Genomic DNA, 25,752 nt, shown 5'->3' with positions numbered 1-25,752 from the left:
CATGAGAACCAAAACAAGGTGGCTTTTCCCTCCTTGTTTCCCTTTGTTTGCCAGAAAACAGGGTGTAGAATGCTGGCTATAGTTTTAGGATTGTGTGTTCCAAGGAAGTCATGCAGCTGCAGGCCACTAGGAAAGCAAGTCACAGAGTTGGAGGTCTTGGTGTTTTTTGGAGGGGGTGGAGGTTAGGAGAGGAAGATAACTAATTACAGTTTGGAGTTTCCAGTTTGAGAAGTACCCTGAAGCTACGCCCCGGTGTTTAAACTACTTACTCCCTCCTCCAAGTTGTAGCACCTCACATTTCAGAGGCTAGTTTCTTATTTCACATATTATTCGGAGTTCTAGCAGTTTCTTTCTTCAACCCTCAGTTTTTTCCTGGTCAACATTTAATTCAATGGTTTTTAGTTCAAGTTTAGTTGTTCCAGATGAATTTCTGAGGTGATTTTAAAATAAATGTATAGTATTATTAAAAAATTACTTAGCACTTTTCATCTTCAGATAAACTATTTGCTACAGATACATGTTATACCTACGTTACTTGCTAGAGATAAGGGATAAAACAAGGTTAAACGGTAAACCTAGTTCATTTGAGAATCTGATTTACAACCAATTAGTCATTCATGTTGGAAGGCAAGGTAAGGCACAGGCAATTGCAGTTGACAAGATAGCCTTCACTACCCACTCCCCTTCACTAGGCTTAGTAATAAGCAACAAAATTACTGGGACTGTCTTAGTTCCACACCTATTTCTTATACCTTGTCAGGTCTTAAAAAATGTGTAGATTTAAAGTGTATAAAATTCTCTCATTTTACCCCCAAAACTTTTAATAATCAGTTATTGTCCGAAACTTAAAAATACATAGCTTTGTGCAATGAGATACATACTCCATTATCAAGAGGTACCAATTATCTTTTTTTTTTTTAAGTTTAAGGTATACAGCATAATGGTTTGACTTAAATATATTGTGGCCAATTACTTTTATAATCTAATGGTTCTGTTTAATTATCTTTTATGCCCATCTAGCTTGAAACAGATCTTGCTTTTATACAATCATTTTAACAGCGTTAGAACTCTGTAAATGGAGAACACTAATTTATGGTACTTACACTATTGTACTTATACTCATTTTTGCCTTCTGAAAGAGGATTATTATTGAATTTAAAAAACTGTTTTAGAAAACTGCAACAAAATTACAGAAAGCAAAACCTGCCACTAATGAACAAAGCAGGCTTTGTCTAGAGCAGGCCCATAACTTCCCTTGGAAATACTGCATAGTTCTGACCTTTGGGAAATAGAACTGGGCAAAGCACTCAAGAAGATAGCCAGGGAGAAGGTCTCTCTCTGTACCTGCAGGTACAATTAGGTCTGAGGTTCCAACTCTGGGAAAATAGATCTTTGACCGTAACTGCATCAAGAAGTGATGCTGCTTTACTCTGGTAATTTGATATGTATACTTTTTTGATAAAGGTTCTAAGTTGAGAGAAAGGTTTTAAGGTGAGGTGCCAGAAAATATATTCTCTCATGGAAAAAAACTTTAAACCTATCAAAATTAACCTGCAAGTAGAAAGAGGGAATACACTGTTGTGACAATAGGCCATTCAGAAAATCTACTGAAGCAGAAAGAGGGAATAATAATTTTTGATTGGTATTCAACAGAAAATCCTTTAAGGAGTACATGACAGACCCCTAACACTTTCTCTTGATTCCTGGATTACATGAAGAAAGTATACCTGTTCCTTCTTTCTCAGAAGCATTTATTTTTAGATCTAGATAGGTATGAGAAATGTCTCTGATAATTCTGGTGACTAAATAATGCCAAGTGTTCTTCTTTCAAGTCTCATGAAGAAGTTTATTTTTAATTAATCCATCTATTATTTATTTCTATGTTAATATTGTTCTGTAGCTATATTAAAATTTATTCATCCAGCAATCTCCTTACTAACTTTGCCTCCAAATAACAAAATTATTTCTAAAGCACCTTTCCCAAAACCACTCCTATTCTCATGTGGGAGAACACATAACAACAAATTTCAGAGTAAAATGAGTTGAATACTGATGCAAAAGGAATGAAGGAAAGAAGAAATATTACAACAGTGGTCCCCAACCTTTTTGCCACCAGGGACCAGTTTCGTGGAAGACAATTTTTTCATGGATGGGGGGTGTGTGGGGGATGGTTCAGGCAGTAATATGAGTGATGGGGATACTGGTATGCGGCCTGGGGATTGGGAACTCCTATATTACAATATGACATCTTTTAAAGCAATATATTCTTATACAAAGGAGAAGTGAGGAAAAAAGAGGCTAATTATTGTGTGAAAGGTATATGATGGGGGAAAAAAAAAGAGCTAGAGAGAGGGAATGGAAAGTTAGAGAGAAAAGGAAAGTGCCAGCCTAAATGGTTGGGTAGAGTTCACTAAAATTCTTGGTACTTCCCTGGTGGTCCAGTGGCCAAGACTCCATGCTCCCAATGCAGGGGGCTGGGTTCGATCCCTGGTCAGGGAACTAGATCCCACATGCATGCCGCAACTAAGGGTTCGCATGCTGCAACTAAAGATCCCGTGTGCCGCAACTAAGGCCCGGCTCAGCTAAACAAACAAATAAATATCTTTGGTCTTGTGCCTAATTTAAGGACGTGCTAAATCAGCTGTTTTTTTTTTTAGCTGTTTGTTTTAATATGATACATAGTAAAGGATTCTAGTGAACACAGAAACAGCTTTTTTATGTTGATTGAGAATACAAAGTATTATTTGAAAGTTTTATCTCAGTAAATCTTTTTTTTGGCCGCGCTGCACAGCTTGCGGGATCTCAGTTCCCAGACCAGGGACTGAACCTGTGACGTGGCAGTGGAAGCCCAGAATCCTAACCACTAGGCCACCAGGGAACTCCCCAGTTCATAGGACTTTTATTAGGGTTATTGGTAGAAGGAAAAATTGATGAATGATGAGCCCTACTTTTTTTTTTTTTTTTTTTTTCTTGCGGTACACAGGCCTCTCACTGTTGTGGCCTCTCCCGCTGCAGAGCACAGGCTCCGGACGCGTAGGCTCAGCGGCCATGGCTCACGGGCCCAGCCGCTCCGCGGCATGTGGGATCTTCCCGGATGGGGGCACAAACCCGTGTCCCCTGCATCGGCAGGCGGACTCTCAACCACTGCGCCACCAGGGAAGCCCGAGCCCTACTTTTTTTTAATAGGCAGAAAAAATTTGAACCTTTATCTGTTGAGATGAAAATTTTTGTCTAGTATATAGATGTTAAATGGGCATTCTTCATAAATATCACCACTCATTAGTACGTTGTACCTGCTTACCCATTTCTTGCTTTTTGAAGACCTTTCATTTCCATCTCATAGATAAATGCCTAGCATGATTTACATCCTGACTTGTTAACAGAGAACCACCTTTGTAGTAGAAACCACAGGAGAATTTAGTGGCCCAAAAGGGAATTTACCAAATTCAGGAGAGTGGTTACCTCTGGGAGCAAACAAGCAAAATGCCATCATAAGGGAATGTAGGCATAGAGAGAGGGGTGGGGTGGGATATAACTCTGTTTTTAATTTCATCTCTTAAGCTGAGTAGAGGCCCCAGAGGGTCCTTTATATTTTCCTCTATACCCTTTTCTAGCCATTGGGTTGGCCAAAAAGTTCATTCGGGTTTTTCCGTTAACATCGTACGAATTTTTCGGCCAACCCAATGTGAACGATTTCATTAAGGGAATAAAAACAAAACAAAACAACTGAGCTACTGAATTGATATGGACCCAGCCCTGGTGATCAAAGTAAAGTAAGTCAAGTTCTGATTTCAGTCCTAAAAATCTGTGGCTGAATGACTCACTTTGCGATCCATGTGCCTCAGTTTCAATAAAATATGAAAAGTACTTTGTAGGAATTTCACCTGGCAAGTTCTCAGGGGAAAACATACCTTTAGAAATGAAATTACATTAAATCATGAGACACATTTGGGCGTGTTACCTGTGTTCCCACACTTTATGGTTTTCTTTAAAGTCACTAACATTTTTCATTTCTGGGGGAAAAAAAAGCACCCTGGGACTGAACATGTTTTCTGCTGCTTCCTAAATCAAAGAGAAGGTATAAGAAGGTATAAATCTTAAAAAAAAAAAGTATAATGTCAAGAAATGATTCACAGGCTTTCCCCCACTTTGTTTATATTTAGGAAGTCTTTAATGAATATCCACTTAAATCTATCTTTCCCACCTTTCCATCTTCATTTTATACAAAACCCCACAAGGTTGGGAAAATGAGTCTTTTAGTGACAGTGGACTTCCATTTCACTTATATGCTTTGAAACTCTGGCTACACTTATCAGCCTGGTTTCCAGCTATCTCTGAGACAATAACACTTCAAACGCAAAGCACTGCCTTCAGAAGTGTTTATACCAAGTATTGCCTTATGAGAAACGGAAACACCAGCACAATGGAAAAAGCCTGACACTTATTTGGAAAATGTATAACTGAGTCTAAAAAATTAAGTCAAATCTCAAAAATGGTCCTGTCGGGAATTCCCTGGTGGTCCAATGGTTAGGACTCTGTGCTTCACTACAGGGGGCCTGGTGGAACTGGTCGGGGAACTAAGATCCCGCATGCTGCAGCCAACAAAACAAAACAAACCAAAACAGGTCCTGTTTATAGAAGTCAACAATTCTAATTCTACACCACATGTATATATCAGCTGCCCAAGTTCTGCAAAAGAGCAGTAAAACACCATTGATTTCTAAACATGAGTTCCTGTAGCACTTATGTTCTGCAAGGGCAAGAAATTAACAGATGGTTTACTAGCAATATTGTCTTTAAAAAGTCCAAAAGGATCCAGTAAAACGCAACTATGAGTGGTAAGTTAATATAACTGAATGAAAAACTAACTTATTTTTCATTTATTCTTCACAAAGTGATAAACATCCCAAAGTTAAAAACATCAAAATCCTCACATTCAAATTCCTATAAAATAGTCAACTTCACCTACAGATCTGCCTTGCCTCTGTCAAGATTTTGTTTCTTTGCCTTCTATTACTCACCAACTCCATCTGGATTTACCGGTCTGGAGATGTCAGCTTGCCCCATGATTATGTTGTCTGATGTGTCTCACAACAACAAATTGTCCCCGACCAAAGCAAACTTTTCTTAAACGATAAATCCACATAAGGAGGGGACATGCACTCCTCTCTCAGTGTCACCGCCAGACATCAGGAAATGGCAGGAAGTCAGTTAATCCGCAGGAGTTTCTGTTTTCCTGTATCCCGGACAAGGCACTGGTGTTTCTCACAAATATGTCTTCACGCTGGCTCTCTTCACATAGGAATGCCTGTCATTCCAGAGTGCACACTGTGAAGAGCTCAAGTGCAGGACGGGGAGGAGACTGCCAACCACATTCTAGCTGCTGATCGGCACAGCCCTCGAAGTCCACACCTACTTTTTCTGACACTGAGCTGGGTTACAACTTTCCAGACTCACAGTCACGAAGAAAGGGAGGCTGCTCAAGAGTCTACCAAAGAATTTGTAAATTTAATCACACAAAAAACATCCGGGTTATGCGTAAGCAAGCTGATGGGAGCAGAAGTCCATTCAAAGGTACATTTTAGATACAGGCTTACCTCAAAATCAGACCATTCTGACATTTCACTGCTTGCTCTAAAACTGTATTTCGTACCTGTGAGTGGCATGCTCAGGGCAGAATGAGATCTGTGTATTGGGAATTAATAACATTAGGAACAATATTTTAGAATTAAATATACCTTTTCTAAAAATAAAAAGAAATATTTCTGAAAATTTTGCTTACTAAAATAGTAAACTTGAAATAAATATTTTTAAGGTATTATGCAATATTTCTCTTTCTGCTAAAGTTCAATAATGATCTTGAGGAATACAAAACTATAGGGAGTAGCCCTACGTGCTGCATATAATACATAGGCAGCATCAGCTAACCACATGCAGCAATGGAAGGGCCAGCCTGCATGCTGATTTTATTCAGATATAACTAGTTTATATACAGCCATATACATAAATATTAAGGATACAGCTTGATGAATTTAACATCTGAAGGTAAAGGGGGAACTAACAATTTTGAGCACTATATTAAGGAGTTTTATACTTTCTATGTCCTTTAATTATCACCACAAATAAACAGGCATTGTGAAGAATATATTATTTACCCTATTATCAGATGAGAATAAGGCTACTGAGGTCAAATCCTGTGTTTGTCAAAGCCCTAATATTCCATTAACAAATGACAGCTACCCCTAAAACTGAGCTTTTAGTTTAAAACTTTGTTCTCCAAACTGAGATTTCAGAAAGATTTCTAGTATCTGGATTTTTCCTTTGCCTTTCCTTAGCACCTGCTCCTCTTTCCCCATTACCTTATCTCTATTATCTGCTTTTGATTAAAAAAGTAGCAAAGGTAAGGAATAAGAAAACGACAATGCTAAGGCATCAGTAAGAAAAAAAAAGTGTACACTTGGGCAAAACTCAGTTGTTAGTACTGGTAGTAGTAAAAAAAATTATGATATTGACCATTAAATTAGGAAAGGATAAAAGGAAAAAAACAGCGAAATTTTATATTAGAAGAATGCGCCAGGTCTTCCCTGGTGGCGCAGTGGTTGAGAGTCTGCCTGCCGATGCAGGGGACACGGGTTCGTGCCCCGGTCCGGGAAGATCCCACATGCCGTGGAGCGGCTGGGCCCGTGAGCCATGGCCGCTAAGCCTGCGCGTCCAGAGCCTGTGCTCCGCAACGGGAGAGGCCACAACAGTGAGAGGCCCGCGTACCGCAAAAAACAAAAAAGAATGCGCCAATCTAAGAATGTCAAATTCCTTCTAAGCTGGCCCGTACATTTATTAGCCTAAAAGCAGATCATGTGCAAGAGCACCACCCACTACTGTAAAATGGGGAAGCAAAAGGTGGCAAATGCATTGGCCAGCACCTAGTAGGTGCTCAGCATATTGTAGTTATCACCATCATGCAGACAATACAGCATATTGTTTAAGAAGATGAGCTTTGGAGGCAGACTAAAATTTTAATTCCAGATCTATTACTAGGTGTTAACACTAGGCAAGTTATTTCACCTCCCTGAGCCTCAGTTTCCTCATTTGTAAAGTGGGCATAACAATACTTACCAGTACAAGGCATTAAATGACATGAACAGAAATAAAGCACTTCGTAATGTGCCTGGCACATGGAAAGTTCTCAATAAATGCAAGCAATACCTATCACAGCTGTTATAGTAAAAAAAAAAAAAACAACAAGTCAAAAAAGGAGAGGGCAGGTCAGGGGCAGCCAGACAATGGTACATGGCAGAAAACCCAGTCATTACAAGGAGGTTAGTCAGAAACGGAAGAGGATGACATTTCTGTACCATGAATCCAGAGAGCAAGCTGGAAGAAGCAGGCCAAGGAGGAAGTTGGAACACAATCAGGTTGGTGCACAGAAATATTAAGCAGATGGAACAGCCCAGGTGTGTGCATTATCATGAATTAGTTCAAACCAGGCACATTAAACACACATACACATACACACACACACACAGAGCCCAGAAACAGTATTATAGAATCTAGTTCATGTTGACAGAATTATACAAGAGTAGAACAGATAGATTTAAAGATCCTCGTATGGCTGCTGTTTACCACCTGCCAAATTTAAATGTCCAACTTGACTTGGCTCACTGCTGATCTTGGGTATTTGAAAGCAGCAATAAACTCAAAGATTAGAAAAAGGATTCTTAGTGATCATTTGGCTCAATCTCCTATTCTTTACAGAAGAAGGAAACTGAGGGTTCAAGAGGTTAAATGCTTTGCTCAGAGACAGGACTAAAACCCAAGACTCCTGATTCTAACTCCAGGACTCACTTTGGCTCTTTATAAATGGCCAAGGAAATACTTATTTCCTAAAGATATATTCATTTCCCAGGGAAGTCCACACTCTACAACAATGACAAATCTCTCAGAGATTCTAATTCTATCACCTATGGACCAAATCAACACATGTTCCCTAACCAGCATGTTTCAGTTTCATTTTAACAATCAATATTTACTTTGTGCCGACAAAAGCAGACAAGCAGGGAGAGGGGAAAGTATTGGCCCACTGATGGCTTTAAAATTTAACAATAAGGCCTTGTGTTCATTCTAGTTTTCCATGTAACTCTCAAAGGTATGCAAAGGTAACTCTCACTTCAACTTTATAAGAAGTAGACAACCCTCTCTGAAGTGTCACCTAATAAGAAACTCTCTTTTTAGAGTACTTTTCTTCCACAGCTTATTGCCTCAAGGAATGGGGCAAGTAACAGATTAAAATCTGTGAATCTCTTCCTATTTTATTTAGAGAAAGAGAAAAAAGGCCTTATAAAGTTTAATATGCAAAGGAATCTAAGTTACAGCTTAGATTTATATAGCAATTGAAGCCCCCAAGCAGTCTCATTTTATTGAAGAACTGTTTCTAAACAAACACTGCTAAACATTCAAAACCTTTAGTGACACTTACAATTCCAAAACTTTTTGTTGGCCAGCACATCAGACACTAACGTGAGAACACGCTTTATATTGTCAATAAACAGTTTACAAGATCAATCACAAAAGTATAATGCTTCCATTTAAATGTACTTTTATGCTGAGGTACCAGTATAAATTGGCTTACCTAGGAGAGTAAACTCTTCGCTATTTCAATTACATCTCCCTCAGCTTAATTCAGCATATCACTTTAAGTTTGAGATGTCTCAAGGAGGTGAGCTCTAGTGAGAGGTTGGGAAGAAAGTCACTTTCCTCTTGGAAAGGCTGACCAACAGAAATTATTAACAGGTCACACAGATACATATTCAAGTAAAAGACTAATTTTCAACTTCTTTATATATAATTGAGGGTGGGAGCAGCTTTCTATTCTTTATTCCACCATCTAACTCTAATCTAGTCTGGCTGGCTCTGAATAGGAGATAACCTCCTACAATTAATAAACTCTGTCTCATATTCCATGTGGAAATTAGAAAGCCTTGCTAGTCACTTGTAAACTCTTCATTGTCTCATCTATTTGTACAAACCACTCCCTTGGCCTGGAATTTCTTTCCCAGATCCATCTAGGGAACTCCTACCCATCCTTTAAGAATTGGCTCAAATGTTGCTTCCACTATTAAGAGCGTTTTCTTAGTCACTCAAGCAGAATTCAGACAAAGATTTCCTGATCACTGATTATGTGCCCAGCAATGCGCTGGAACTAAAAAGAATAGTTTTTGTCCTTAAGGTGATTACAGTTCAAATAAGTAGGATCAACAATAGAGCATGATAAGTACCTAGGTGCTACACAAACACATATTGATGGGGCTGGGGGCATCTAGCTTTCTCCTGAGAGATGAGAGAAAATATCTTGAATTAAGTGACTTCTAAAATCTGAGAGAGTCAGTCATAGAAGGAATAACAGAGGTGAGAAAAAGGTAAGGGCAGCAAGAGATAAGACTGGAGAGGTAAAGAGCTGCTCATGACTGATGGTGCCGGATGTATCACCCTAAACTGCAATGATCTTCCGACTTCTCTGCTGGGCAGGAACCATCATGTGTTTACACTTAAGCCCTCAGTGCCTGGCACGACTCAGTGCACGGTGGACATGCAAAAAGTATTTATTAACCTTGAGGACAAGGGAAGAAACAGCATTCCTCAACTTTAAGCTTTGCTCACAGATCTGGTAGCAAAAGACAGTTAAGGTGAAAAGCGCCACAGATGAAGGCTGGTAGAAATGTCAAGACCATAGACTAGTTTATCATTCCAAACAATCTTGAGAACTACTGTGAAACTCTCAATTCTGTGTGAAAAAATGGCATGCTTATGATGGTTTTTGATAATTTACTGCTTTGCAAGCCGTAATAACTTTCAAAGAAGACAAATGTGTCAGGTGAATGTTTACATAAACCCTCATATAATCACGACTGCTAGGCTCAAGATCCTCAGCAGAAAGCACTTCTACTCCATGTGAACTAGCCGGAAGAACAGGCTGAAAGACAGAGATTAAAGTTAAGGGGGAGCCACTGGTACCACCAGATACTCATCCCTCTTACTCCCAATGACACTGGTTTCTTTCTGTGGCTGGCTCATTGGAGGCAAAAAATGAACACACGCGCCGCCTATTCTACATCAAATACTGTAACTCTTGTCCCCTGCCTACCCCCACTTCCAGACGGAAGCATGGCTTACCAACGGAGGAAAGCTTTCGAGGCTTTGGAGTTACATATACATAACTATGTAAAATTTCAGCTTTTCCATTTGCTGATTAGGTGACTCTGAACAATTACTTAACTTATATGAGATAGAGATAATTACTCAGAGTTTTTGTGAGGATCAAATAAGAGAAATCTCTAAATTATAGTCTGATGACTGAAAGTGATTAATATGTTTGGATCCTTCTCACCTCACTTAGATTCTTCATATAAATGACTCCCCCCACCCAATGCTTACATTTAAGTATCACCATTCCTTAGGAAAAAATGGGGAGGTTCTGCTATGCCTTTACATCACAGTGGCTATACATATGGCAGGCATGAAGTAATGTATATGTTTACAAACCTACAGTATGTTGGACTGTGTTTATGGGAGAAAGAAACTGAAATTATGCCAGCAGGACTGCTTTCAGATCCACGGAATAAGAGACCTCAGGCTAGGAAACTGGAGCTACAGAAATTCTTTTTGCTTTCTCTTAAAGTTTTTGTTTTGAAGACAACAAATTCTTAAGGATGCCCTAGTGGTCAGGAGATGTTTCTAGATCTGAGGAGTTAGTTATAAAAATTATAGTAAGCAGGAAAGTTTCAGTTAAGAAAGATGAAACATTTCTCTCTGGTTGGGTTAAGGGATTAGGTAGTTCCTCAGAGTACAGTAGAGTCAGTGGAAATGGTAGGCCTAGATGAAAATGAGAATTAGCTGAATGGGGACTTCCCTGGTGGCTCAGTGGTTAAGAATCCGCCTGCCAACGCAGGGGACACGGGTTCGAGCCCTGGTCCAGGAATATCCCACATGCCACGAAGCAACTAAGCCAGTGCACCACAACTACTGAGCCTGTGCTTTAGAGCCCGTGAGCAACAACTACTGAGCCCGCACACCACAACTACTGAAGCCTGCACACCTAAAGCCTGTGCTCTGCAACAAGAGAAGCCATGGCAATGAGAAGCCCACGCACCGCAACGAAGACCCAACGCAAACAAAAGTAAATAAATAAATTAATTTTAAAAAATCCTAATTAAGAAAAAAGAATTAGCTGAATGGAGATGAGAAGAAGTGGAAAAAAAATTGAGCAAAAAGATTCACAGGTTGTGTGGATGAGGGAAAAAGGGAAATGAGAAGAGGATATAAATGACATTTATCAAACTTTAATCCACTATGTGACATCAGGCACCTGAATCAAATTATTGCCAAGTTCCCTTCAGGTTCTGAAATTCTACAGCAGAGCCAAACTGATGACAACCAATTCAGTGCTCTGTCTCAAAAAATGGTTCCAAGAAATGTTTTATTACGGAAGAGAACAGTGGCCATGGTGCACTTTATATAGCTAATCCAACTCAATGCTTCCCATAGAATGCAAAATAAGTGCTTAATGAATTGGGGTATTGTTATTGGGAAACCACAATCCTCATTTATTCATTCCACAAAAATGTCCTGAGCACCTCTAAAGTATCAGTTATTGTTCTAGGTGTTGGAAACACTGATTGGATACCAAGAGGGGAAAATCTATGCCTTCTTTCTAGCATGTTAGATGGTGATAAGTGCTATAGAAAAAAATTATTCAGGGAAAGGGAATACGATGGGCTGAGAAAGAGGGTACTAAATTATAAACTGTGCAAGCAGAAGGGCCTCATTGGGAAGATGACATATAAACAAAGACCTGAAATAAACAACACATTCCTCAATTAATGTACTAAAAGTAAATATTAATTACAACTATAGTATATTTTAATGACTGGTCAGTGAAGTAAGGGTTATCAAATGAGTTGCTCAGTTCTCAAATATTTAAAGATGTGCTGTCTAATACTGTGGTCACTAGTTACGTATGATTATTTATATGTATATTAATATTTAATACATTTATATTAAACACAATTTTCAATTCAGTTTCTCAGTTGTACTAGCCACATTTCACACATGGCCACCACACTGCATGGTGCAGATCTAGAACATTTCTATCATTGCACAAAGTTCTATCAGACAGGCCAAACCCAAAGTATTTTTAAAGTACACTTACAAGTCTTCCAGTAACAATGCAAAACAGAGTATTTCATCAGCATATGGTATCTATTTTCCATGGCACCAATGACTAAACACCAACAACTAGGGGCAGTATACTCCGAAGGAACACTGACAGTTAAAAAAAAAAGTTTCCTTTTATTCAGTCACAAACTATTGAGCTATTTATACTCACAATCTTTGATACTCTTACTTTAACAGTTGAATTAGTTTCTTTTCCTAGTAACACTCAAGTAAAGTCTTTGACTATTAATAACAACTCAAAGCTCAAGGAAGGATGGTTTTATTTCAATTTAAAGATCTACTGAGAATTATATCCATTTGTTACCAATTGAAAATTAACAACCTCCATCTTACTGGCCGTCCATTTAATATTCTATCTATCCCAAATAGTATTTTTTCATGTAGTTACAATGAAAGTGATTGAGAAATCTTAATCTTAAAGAAAAAAATATTTAATAAAACCACATGATATTCATAAAAACTAAGTCCCAAGTGGCCTCTGTCTACTAAGGAACCTGGAGGTATCAATGATGTGTAGAAACTAACCAGTCAGAAATCAAGGAGCTGCCCGTCACAGGGTTCTGAAACACTAAATGTTCTCCAGTAAAGTGGCATGCATTGCTGATGACTCAGAGATGACTACTAGTCACTGCCACGTCTCTCCTTCCTTCTCTCTTTCATAACTCTTTCTAACTCATTCGGTTCTCAGTTTCACTTTCAGACAGTGAGAAAGAAATCCAAATATTACCAACACTCAGCCACATATCCAGTGGAAATACAATATGTCTGATGATAGCTATAACATTTGTAGAAGTTATTCAGAAATTTCTAACAAGAAATCTCCTTAAACATTCTTTTCTGGTACACGTGCAGGAGAATACAGACTTCCTCTTCTACTAAATAAAAATTCTGAGTAATGAACACCTGGTTACACTATGAGTCAACAGTAATTCCACAAAAGAACAAAGGATGACCATATAAATGGTGTTTCTATCAAACTTGCTCCAGCCAGTAATTCAAATGTACTTTATTCTTTGTTTTCCATGTAAGAAATATCTATCTCTTTTATACCATTCTCTTCCCTCAAAATTCTCAAACTTTCACAACCACAGAACCTAGGAGGTGAGGTACAGGAGAAAAAAAAGGTTATGTATATAATTTCTAAATTCAAAGAGAAATAGTGTTTTGGATTATACATACCTTTGTTTCTAAATCTTGTAAAAAAAAAAAAAGTAACAGTGAAACACCTTAACACTTTAGGAAAACAATGTATGAGGTCAGAGAAAATATGAACAAGCTGTCCCTTTGCTCATCTGTCTATGTTAAAGCAATGAGCCCAATCCTAGTTTAACCTTTCTGAAAAGCTAATCTTTATTAGTGCTACTGGGTCTATAAAAATGTAGTCACCAAATAAAACCATCCAAGATGCAAATCTGATTACTGTTTTTTCAGCCTAAAAATAAGTTCCTTTGTTGAAAAAGCCCCAAATCAAACAGGATCCAATTAGCTATTAAACACTTTACCCATTCTCATCTTGTTCCCAGGCCTAGGCACCAAGAGCCTTCAGAATACCACCTATCCTAAAATCCAAATTGCTGACAACCAAGTTTGTTGTGTTGATTTGTAGTGAATGAAAAGAAAAAAAGATAAAGGGCTAAAATGATTCTTCTGGGATTTATTCACTTGGGACAAAAAGTCTTCTATATCTTTAAACAATTTTATAAATCCCAGTCTGATAGAATTTATTTGTGGATCACAGCTTTCAAATGTGACATCCTTTTATGTGTGTTTGGGACAGTAATAATTTCCTTCTTACCTGACTCCAGTTTTGTCCCTTTCTGATCTATTCTCAACAGTGGTGCCACCACGACCTTTACAAAAACACAAATCTGACAGGGCTTTTCACAGCTTATTAAAAATCCTTCGAGACCTGGCCCAATGTCTACCTTTCTTTCTTTTTTTTTTTTTGTTTAATTTTTACTGGAGTATAGTTGATTTACAATGTTGCGTTAGTTTCAGGTATACAGCAAAGTGAATCAGTTATACATATACATATATCCACTCTTTTTTAGATTCTTTTCCCATACAGGCCATTACAGAGTATTGAATAGAGTTCCCAGCGTTATACAGTAGGTTCTTATTAGTTAGTTTATATACAGCAGTGTGTATATGTCAGTCCCAATCTCCCAATTTATCCCTCCCCCCCTTCCCTCTTGGTAACCATAAGTTTGTTTTCTACATCTGTGACTCTATTTCTGTTTTGTAAATAAGTTCATTTGTACCATTTTTTTAGATTCCACATATAAGCGATATCAAATATTTGTCTTTCTCTGTGTGTCTTACTTCACTATGACAATCTCTAGGTCCATCCATGTTGCTGCACTAATGCCTATCTTTCTGTCTAACCTTTTCTCTCACCACTCTCCCATGCCTGCTGTCTTAAGTCCTATTCCAAACCACTTGGAATTCTTAAACGATGATATATTTGCCCAGGTCTACCTATCTATGCATCTGCTCTTCTAGCTGCCTAAAATGTCCTCTCCCTCCATTCCTTAATCTGGCTAACTCTCACTCCTTCAAAATTCAGTTTATGTTTCACTTCCTCTAGGAATCCCTCCTTGAACATCTACCTTTCTATACTTAAGACTGAATTATGCACCCCTTTGGTACTCGGAGGTCACCCGTATATACCTCTACATAGAGGGGTATAAATCACTTTTGTTAAAATTATCTACTTACTTATTTGTCTCTCCTACATTCTTTGAACAGAGATTGTCTTTATATCCTCAGCTAGTAACATACTTCTCAGCACATAGAAGGCATTCAATAAATATTTTTTTAAATGGAGGGAGGCAAAGGGAAAGTAAGATCTTTCACTAGTTTAGCTTGTTAAGTGTCCCTTTCAGGTTATGGAGTATTTGTTTTGGGAAACATGCCAGGCCTGTAGGTACTGAACATATTATAATAAATCACTGAACAGTTTCATGACAAACAGGAAAGAAACAGACAGATATAATTGAGATTCACTTCCATAGATGCTTACAGTGACATAATCTTTTAATTACTATTGCTTTTAGACTTATAAAAAACTGATTAAAAAAATAGCTCTACTTTTCTTCTAGTTCCTAAGAGAAACAAAAGGACTAAAGTAGCACCACGAGTTTTTAATCACTCAGAGCTGATTTCTGGTCTCTGCTTCTTCTCCCCTTCATTCCTGTTTTCTGGTTTCTGATCATTTCATTAAATGGTAAAAGTTTCCATCAAAAAAATCAAAACATAAAGAAAATAATACTAAACTCAAAATGATTTACTGTTACATATGAACATCTCTAACAAAAGATCTGATGAAAAAGAAAGCTAAAGCTTAGAAAAGGTAAATTAAGTTCAAATTCCTATGCATTCCTTCTCCCCATTCTCTATGGATAATAAGAGCTAACATTAATCGACCATGTATTATAATGCCAGGGACTATTCTAAGTGTTTTGTTTTGTCTAATTCTTACAACAAGGCTATAAGAAGGATACCATTTATTATCCCCATTTAGTAGTTGAGGAAACTAAGTCACCCAGGGGTAAACCTGTCCAAGGAGTTCATAGCTAATAAACAGCAAAGCTAAGGTTCATATCTAAGTAATCTGGATGTGAATCTCCACTCCCAACTACTACAAGATAGTTTGTACTACGAAATGGACTTTGAATTCACACAATACCTCCTAGGTGTTTAGATAAGAACATTTATTTTTAACCTTATAAAAACTTTAGGAGGTAGTACTTTATCTATCTATCTATCTATCTATTTATTTAGGGCTGTGTTGGGTCTTCGTTTCTGTGCGAGGGCTTTCTCTAGTTGTGGCAAGTGGGGGCCACTCTTCATCGTGGTGCGCGGGCCTCTCTTGCTGCGGAGCACAGGCTCCAGACGCGCAGGCTCAGTGGTTGTGGCTCACGGGCCTAGTTGCTCCGCGGCATGAGGGATCTTCCCAGACCAGGGCTTGAACCCATGTCCCCTGCATTAGCAGGCAGATTCTGAACCACTGCGCCACCAGGGAAGCCCAGGAGGTAGTACTTTAACAAAAGTAAAATTCAGGTACAGAACAGTTATGTGAATTGCCCAAAATGACAATGTTAAAATTAAAAACACCAACAATTTGTTCTTAGCTTACCCCTGATATTTCCAGTATGACTACCAAAAAGAATGATGTTTCTTATCTCAAAATCAATTTTTAAAGGAATTACTTAGAAAATAAGTGAAAGGTCTAGCTAGAATCAAAAAAAGTTGGCTATATGGGATACAGACATTTCTACTACCCCTCAAACCAAATCTAGAACAAAAATACTTTAGTCCCAATACTGCATGAGAAACCCAAATTACTGAAGCACAGGTTTACACCTTTAACCCACATGTATGCTACTGGGAGCAATCATTATTAGCAATGTACAAATGTGCTTCACCACCATGTAAGTTCTATCCATACTCCCTAAGGTACCTAGGAGCCCCTAGTTTTTCCTATTTCTCCATGTTCACCAAATTTTCCTGTTAGGTACGAGACAAAAACAATTAAAACAAAAAAACTCTACTTAAAGTCATCAGTATTAAACTGTTCAAACAACACAGATATAGAAAAGTCAATATAGATGCTATAAAGCAAGTTTTGTTTTAATAATTTCCTTAAGTACAAGTCATGTTGAATAACATGGCATGAAATTCCAATAACACAATTATTTTTATCTGTATAAAAACACTTATTCATTCTGCCTAGCATTAATAGTTTTTAATCTCCTCTCTGAGTGATGAAACTATATCTATATCTTATTCTTTTTTTAAAATTAATTTTTATTGGAGTATGGCTGCTTTACAATATTCTGTTAGCCTCCACTGCACAACAAAATGAATCAGCCACACATACAGATATCCCCTCCCTTTTGGACTTCCCTCCCATTTAGGTTACCACAGTGTATTAGGTAGAGTTCCCTGTGCTATACAGTATGTTCCCATCAGTTGTCTATTTTATACCTAGCATCAATAATGTATATTTGTCAATCCCAGTCTCCCAATTCCTGCCTCCCCACCCCTTTCTCCCTTGGTATCCATACATTTGTTCTCTACGTCTATGTCTCTACTTCTGCTTTGCAAATAAAATCACCTATACCATTTTTCTAGATTCTGCACATATGCCTTATTATACGATATTTGCTTTCCTCTTTCTGACTTACTTCACTCTGTATGACACTCTCTAGGTCCATCCACGTCTCTACAAATGACCCAATTTCATTCCTTTTTATGGCTGAGTAATATTCCATTTATATATGCACTACATCTTCTTTATCCATTCCTCTGTTGATGGACATTTAGGTTGCTTCCATGTCCTAGCTATTGTAAACAGTGCTGCTATGAACATTGGGGTGCATGTGTTTTTTTAAATTATGGTTTTCTCTGGGTATATGCCCAGTAGTGGGATTGTTGGGTCATTTGGTGAAAGTATATCTTATTCTTTTTGTTTGTTTGTTTGTTTTGTCCTTCATGGCAGCTAGGGCAATGTGCCTAGGAAAATTTATTAAATGAATTAATGAATCACTCAGCCAGACAATCACCCATCCATCCGCTTTTTCACCTTTTGATTGGTTAGGGTATGTAGTGAGTATGACAATAAATTATCAAGCAAAACCAACTAGACTTCACTGTAACCAATGTCAAGCTACTGGCCCTGGATGCATTATGAGATTATGACTAGAAGTAACAAGCACACACCAAAGCACTTCACCCCAGCAAGAATGTCTTTTCTTTGGTGCCACTTTTCTCTTTTACTCTTTAAGACATAATTCTTACGGGTTCTTGCTATTCAAGCCCTTTGATTATCCAGCTCTATACTGAAGAGGGAAAAGACTGACCTGGGGTGGGGGGCGGGGTGTAAAATGGACAAAATAAAGCTGCTAGACCCATCTGCTTTACACCATTTAAATTCTTTTGGGAGATCAAAGAAGAAAAACAGAAGATACACAATCATCAAAAGAAACCTAAATCTGAAATTTTATAATGTTTAAATAGTCAAGTAAAATGTAGTATTTATTTAATATTCTCATGCAGTGAAAAAAAAGAAAGCTGTAGCTACAGACTGCAATCCGATATGATATCACTCTGGCTACCAAGAGATGCACACACTAGTTTGATGAGGAAAAAACAGAACACAAATCTTTGGGACTTCCCTGGTGGTCCACTGGGTAAGACTCCGCACTCCCAATGCAGGGGGCCTGGGTTTGATCCCTGGTCGGGGAACTAGATCCTGCACGCATGATGCGACTAAAGAGTTTGCATGCCACAGCTAAGAATCTGCATGCCGCAACCAAGAAGCCTGCAAACCATGCCTAAGAGCCTGTATGCCACAACGATGATCCTGCATGCTGCAACTAAGATCTGATGCAGCCAGAATAAATAAATATTAAACACACACACACACACACACACACACACAAATCCTCAATGAGGAACTGAAGGCCATCAACATCATTCCACAAGATAGTCCATTATACTACTATCCCCCTCTTTTAATGGAAGCCTCCATTACGGGGTGTGTACGTGTGTGCACATCTGTGCGTGTTTTGGACTCCATTGATGTTTCATGTTGCAATCTTGTAAAACCTATCCTGCCTTTGAATCAAGTCAAAGCTCTATCATGAAAGGCCATTTTTAGTATGATAGAACTCTAGAGGGCCAAGAAGCCAACCACTGAGGTTGTTTTGAAACTAAAGGTCCCCTGCCTAATGGGAAATGTTCATACAAGTTTTATTACCAACTTTTAAATCCCACTGATCATACTTAACCTGAATTTGAAGCAAAGTTGAAGAAAAACATTTATTTATATTTTTATTTTGGCCGTGCCATGGGGCTTGCGGGATTTTAGTTCCCTGACCAGGAATTGAACCCGTGCCCCCTGCAACAGTGCAGAGTCTTAACCACTGGACCGGCAAGGAAGTCCCACTCATCACTCACTATTAAACCATAAAAATTTCAAGAACTTTAAAGTTTTCTTTTCTTTAATAAAAATAATACACACTTTTAAATCTGAATATGCCAGTGTGCTGTGCACACTGCTGTTTATCAAGGTTATTTCTTTAGGTAAATTGGGTAGATGGACACTAATAATGGACACTAATAATGGACACTAATAATACGTTTCTTGACGTAACGCCTTTATTTACTTATCTATGATAGCATATTTCTAGTTTTATAAGTTATGTACTTTTCTTATTAAGATCATTCATAGGTATTTTATAATTTTGGTTGTTGTAAATACTTTTAATCCCCTTAGTTTTTTAGATATAATTTATTCTAATATATGTAAAAATTTTAATGATTCATTTTTGAACATTTAGTTTGCATTTATCAGCCATGTTACTGAATTCTTTTTCAGTTGATTCTTTTGGGAATATTTTTCTGAAGAGAGAATAATATTAGCCAACAACTATGTACTTATTTTGTTCGTTATTGGAAACATGCCTCTAATGATTGCTCATCTTACTGCATTAAGAACCCCCAAAATAATGTTAAATAAAGTAACAGTGGGAATTCTTGTTTTGTTCTTACTCTAGTGGACATTTCTTCAGTATTTCACTGTAAGTGTGCTAGTGTCTCTTGGTTTCAGATAGCTATTCTTTATCATATTAAAGGATTATGTAAGCATATTATAAAAGAAAAAAATGAACTAAAAGGATATACACAACATCCATGTTATGGGTTGTCACTGGAGAGTAGGGGTCAAAGGAGATTATAACTAACTTTTATAAATATGCCCTAATGTTACCAATTTTAAAATCAATTGAGTAGAAATATAGGTGCTTGTTATTATTTAAATATTTTAGAATAAAAATAAATTATCCTATTCTTAGTGTAATAAAAGCTTTGAGTGGAATAGTTGAATTTTATCAAAATTTTTTGTGGGGGCTTCCCTGGTGGCGCAGTGGTTCAGAGTCTGCCTGCTAATGCAGGGGACACGGGTTCGAGCCCTGGTCTGGGGGGATCCCACATGCCACGGAGCAACTAGGCCCATGAGCCACAACTACTGAGTTCATGCGCCTCAACGAGACAGCCCATGTGCCACAAACTACAGAGCCCATGCACCCTGGAGCCTGCGCGCCACAACTAGAGAGAGAAAACCCGCCACCACAACTAGAGAGAGGTCTATGCACTATGAAGAGCCCGCGTGCTGCAACAAAGGATAGCACATGCCTCAACAAAGATCCCGTGTGCTGCAACTAAGACCCTACACAGCCAAAAAAAAAAACCCCAAACAAACAAAAGAAAAAGAAAAACAAACAAAAAACTACTCACTGGGCTTAGATACATTTTAACATTTCGACCATGCCTGTTAGTCTATATGGGATTTTCATGTCTTGAGTCACTTTAGTAAATTATATTTCCCTAGAAAATTACCTATTTAATCAGGAATTTATTAATAAAGGTGTAAAAGTATTCAGTGGACAAAGGAGAATATTTTCAACTTCATACCATATACAAAAGTTAACTCAAAAAGAATCATTGACCTAAATGTAAAACCTAAAAAGATAAAACATCTTGAAGGAAAAACAAAAATATCTTTCTGACCTTGAGTTAAACAAAGATTTCTTAGAAGATAAGGAACACTAACCAAAAAAGAAAAAATTGGACTTCATCAATTAAAAACGTCTGCTAATAAGACAAACCACAGGCTGGGAAAAAAACATTTGTGTAGTAACACTTATAAAGAACTTGTATGTGGACCACGTAAAAAACTCTCACAACTCAATAATAAGAAAATAAGCCAATTTTTAAAAAGATCAAGATCTGAACAGACATTTCATCAGAGAAAAGATATGCATGGCAAATAAACACATGAAAAGTTACTCAATATTATTAGTCATGAGGAAACTGCATATTAAAACCACAATGAGATACCACTATACACCTATTAGAATGGCCAAAATCCAAAACACTGACAGCACCAAATGCTGGAGCAATAGGAGCTCTCATTCATTGCTGATGGGAACACCAAATAGTACAGCCACTCAGGAAGACAATCTGGCAGTTTCTTAAAAAACTAAACATACCCTTACCATACATTCCAACAACTGTACCCCTTAGTATTTACCCAAATAATTGAAAACTTACATCCACAAAAAACCTACACACAGATGTTTATAGCAACTTTATTCATAACTGCCATAATTTGGAAGCAACCAAGATGCTCTTCAGTAGGTAAAGGATAAATAAGCCATGATACATCCAAACAATGGAATATTTTTCAGTGCTAAAAAGAAAAGAGCTATCAAGCCACAAAAAGACATGGAGGAACCTTAAATGCATACTACTAAGTGATAGAAGTCAATCTGAAAAAGCTACGTATGGGGGCTTCCCTGGTGGCGCAGTGGTTGAGAGTCCGCCTGCCGATGCAGGGGACATGGGTTCATGCCCCGATCTGGGAAGATCCCACGTGCCGCGGAGCGGCTGGGCCTGTGAGCCATGGCTGCTGAGCCTGCGCGTCCGGAGCCTGTGCTCTGCAACGGGAGAGGCCACAACAGTGAGAGGCCCGTGTAAAAAAAAAAAAAAAAAAAAAAAGCTACGTATGAAAAAGCTACTGTATGATTCCAACTTTATGACATTCTGGAAAATTAAACTTAAAAGCTTTTGCACAGCAAAGGAAACCATAAACAAGACAAAAAGACAACCCTCAGGATGGGAGAAAATATTTGCAAATGAAACAACAGACAAAGGAATAATCTCCAAAATATACAAACAGCTCATGGAGCTCAATATCAAAAAAACAAACAATCCAATTTAAAAATGGGCAGAAGACCTAAATAGACATTTCACCAAGGAAGACATACAGATGGCCAAGAGGCACATGAAAAGATGCTCAACATCAGTAATTATTAGAGAAATGCAAATCAAAACTACAATGAGGTATCACTTCACGCTGGGTCAGAATGGTCATTATCAAAAAATCTAGAAACAATAAATGCTGGAAAGGGTGTGGTGAAAAGGGAACCCTCCTGCACTGTTGGTGGGAATGTAAATTGATACAACCACTATGGAAAACAGTATGGAGGTTCCTTAAAAAACTAAAAATAGAACTACCATATGACCCAGCAATCCCACTACTGGGCACATACCCTGAGAAAACCATAATTCAAAAAGAGACATGTAGGGCTTCCCTGGTGGCACAGTGGTTAAGAATCTGCCTGCCAATGCAGGGGACACGGGTTCGAGCCCTGCCTGGTCCAGGAAGATCCCACATGCTGTGGCGCAACTAAGTCCGTGCACCACAGCTACTGAGCCTGCACTCTAGAGCCCATGAGCCACAACTACTGAGCCTGCGTGCCACAACTAATGAAGCCCACGCGCCTAGAGCCAGTGCTCCGCAGCAAGAGAAGCCACTGCAATGAGAAGCCTGTGCACCACAATGAAGAGTAGCCCCCACTCGCCACAACTAGAGAAAGCTTGTGCATAGCAATGAAGACCCAACACAGCCAAAAATCAATAAATAAAATAAATAAATTTAAAAAAAAAGAGAGACGTACCACAATGTACATTGCAGCACTATTTTCAATAGCCAGGACATGGAACTTCATCGACAGATGAATGGATAAAGATGTGGCACATATATACAATAGAATATTACTCAGCCATAAAAAGAAATGAAATTGAGTTATTTGTAGTGAGGTGGATGGACCTAGAGTCTGTCATACAGAGTGAAGTAAGTCAGAAAGAGAAAAACAAATACCGATGCTACATATATATGGAATCTAAAAAAAAAAAAAAATGGTACTGATGAACCTAGTTGCAGGGCAGGAATAAAGAAGTAGACATATAAAATGGACTTGAGGACATGGGGTGGGAGGGAGAAGTTGGAGCGAAGTGAGAGTAGCATCGACATATATACACTACCGAATGTATAATAGTTGGCTGGTGGAAAGCAGCAGCACAGCACAGGGAGATGAGCTCAGGTGCTTTGCGATGACCTAGAGGGGTGGGATAGGGAGGATGGGAGGGAGGCTCAAGAGGGAGGGGATATGGGGACATCTGTATGCATATGGCTGATTCGCTTTGTTGTGCAACAGAAACTAACACAGTATTGTGAAGCAATTATACTCCAATAAAGATCTACTAAAAAATGAAACAAAAAAAATATGAAAAAAAGGCATGAAAGGAATGAACTACTGATACATGCAACAACATGTATGAATCTTGACAGCTTTATGCTAAGTGAAAAACCAGACAAAAGGCTACATATTGGGGCTTCCCTGGTGGCGCAGTGGTTGAGAGTCTGCCTGCCGCTGCAGGGGACACAGGTTCATGCCCCGGTCCGGGAAGATCCCACATGCCGTGGAGCAGCTGGGCCAGTGAGCCATGGCTGCTGAGCCTGCACGTCCGGAGCCTGTGCTCCGCAACGGGAGAGGCCACAGCAATGAGAGGGCGGCATACCGCAAAAAAAAAAAAAAAAAAAAGGGTATATTGTATAATTCTGATTACAAAAGGTAAGCAGGGAACTTTTGGTATGGAAGGAAGTACTCTACATCTTGATTGCAGTGGTAGTTACATGATTTTACGTGTTTGTCAAAAAAAGAACTATTATGTACTTAAAAAGGGTAAATTTTATTGTATATAAATTGTATCTCAATTAACCTGACTTATTCTTTTTTAAAGGAATTCTAAGGAGTACCTTGTAACTGCTTAACACAGACCGAAAGCTCCATAAAAACAGAGATTACATCTTATTAGTGATTATAATTAATAAGAATATTACAGCTACTGTATGTTCACTATGTGGTTACAATGCTAAGCATATTTAAGTACTAATTCACTTAATTCTTTTTTAAAAAAAATAAATTTATTTATTTTTGGCTGCATCAGGTCTTCATTGCTGCATGCGGGCTTTAGTTGTGGCGAGCAGGGGCTACTCTTCTTTGCGGTGTGCTCTCATTGCGGTGGCTTCTCTTGTTACGGAGCACGGGCTCTAGGCGTGCAGGCTTCAGTAGTTGTGGCTCGTGGGCTCTAGAGCACGGGCTCAGTAGTTGTGGTGCACGGGCTTAGTTGCTCCACGCCATGTGGGATCTTCCTGGACCAGGGCTCGAACCCGTGTCCCCTGCATTTGCAGGTGGATTCTCAACCACTGTGCCACCAGGGAAGTCCCAAGCAGGCAGATTCTTAACCACTGTGCCACCAGGGAAGTCCCCATTTAATTTTTATAGCAACCTTGTGGGAAAGGTAAAAATTCATATCCGTACTTTAGGAATAAACTGAAGATTAGAGAGTAACTGTCTTGCCCAAAAGGACACAGCCAAGAAGTGGCAGAACTGGGATGTGAAACCAAGTTTGCTTACTCCAGAGCGTGAGAGTTTAACTGTTAGGATATACTGCTTTGCTGATTTTGCTTAGTGTTTACTGAACAAATGAATGGATGAGGAACAAGTCAACTATGATGGAGTCTGGCAGGGTAGGCTGAATCTACTGACAGTTCATAGGAAGAATAAAACACATATATATTTAAAAGGACACATTAGTAAGTAGAGATGTAAAGTGGTAATTTTAGTTAGGTGTAGCAGGTAAGCTGTGAATGTAGAATGACCATGATAGTCTTTAATACCCTTTAACAATACCCTTTTATTCTCTTTTACCTCCTTTAAGAAAATTATTTTACTAATTTTAATTTTTGACACTGAGGAATACAAAGAATGAACTAAAATGCCCATAACCCTACAATCCAGATAAAATCCTTTTTTACATTTAAAAAACCTAAAGTAATATATGTATACAGATGAAAATGCAAACCATACAGGAAGATACAAAATGATAAGTGAAAACCGTCTATCCTTCCTTTTTTTTTTTTTTTTTTTTCTTTTTTTGCCGTGCTGCGCAGCTAGTGGGTATCTTACTTAGTTCCCTGACCAGGGATTGAACTCAAACCTATGGTAGCAAAAGCTCAGAGTCCTAACCACTGCACCACCAGGGAATTCCCACTATCCCTCCCTTTTAATTTTCATTCTTATAATCATTGCCTATGTAGTGTCCAAGACACATTTAAAATATATATATATATTTCTTTATTTTGGCTGTGCTGGGTCTTAGTTGCGGCATGCGGACTCTTAGTTGCGGCATGCATGCAGGATCTAGTTCCCTGACCAGGGCTTGAACCCCAGCCCCCTGCATTGGGAGCGTGAGTCTTACCCACTGGACCACCAGGGAAATCCCTGTCCAAGACACAGTGATGAAGGGCTTAGAATGCAGAAATAAATTCAGATGGAAAATCATCTACACATTTAGTCCACCTATCATACTTTCTATGATTTTCTAGGGAGTAAGTAGCAATCAGAAGTGATGAAAAGTGGTGAGACGATATGGGAGATGGTCCAGAACGTCAGCATCACTACTTTTCAGGCTTGCATGACTACAAAGATGGCTCATCTTTTTCTATTGACAGAAAAAAATAATTATAGGGCATCTGTGTTATTAAAGTTCATAGTGTTCTACAATAAACTGGGGTTCTATGCACTCTATTTCCCTTAAGATTGTTAATTC

At 38.4% G+C, this 25,752-nt stretch overlaps 1 protein-coding gene across 2 annotated transcripts in view; it reads right to left on the bottom strand.

Moving 5' to 3' along the window:
• Positions 1–5,111, bottom strand: part of PHACTR4 (phosphatase and actin regulator 4) — a gene marked incomplete at both ends in the record, with an annotated part of 41,843 nt that extends 36,732 nt beyond the window's left edge. Inside the window, one exon of one of the 2 annotated variants that reach the window (XM_079697224.1) lies at positions 5,022–5,111. In XM_079697224.1, coding sequence (XP_079553350.1) covers positions 5,022–5,067 — 46 coding nt within the window. The remainder of the gene's footprint in view (positions 1–5,021) is intronic. The other variant, XM_079697223.1, reaches the window with a different exon arrangement.
• Between the last annotated feature and the right edge of the window lie 20,641 nt (positions 5,112–25,752).

The sequence above is a fragment of the Hyperoodon ampullatus genome (assembly GCF_949752795.1).
Source record: "Hyperoodon ampullatus genome assembly, chromosome: 2".
NCBI lineage: Eukaryota > Metazoa > Chordata > Mammalia > Artiodactyla > Ziphiidae > Hyperoodon > Hyperoodon ampullatus.
Note: the sequence above shows the minus strand (reverse complement) of the source record. Positions and strands in the feature narration are given on the sequence as shown.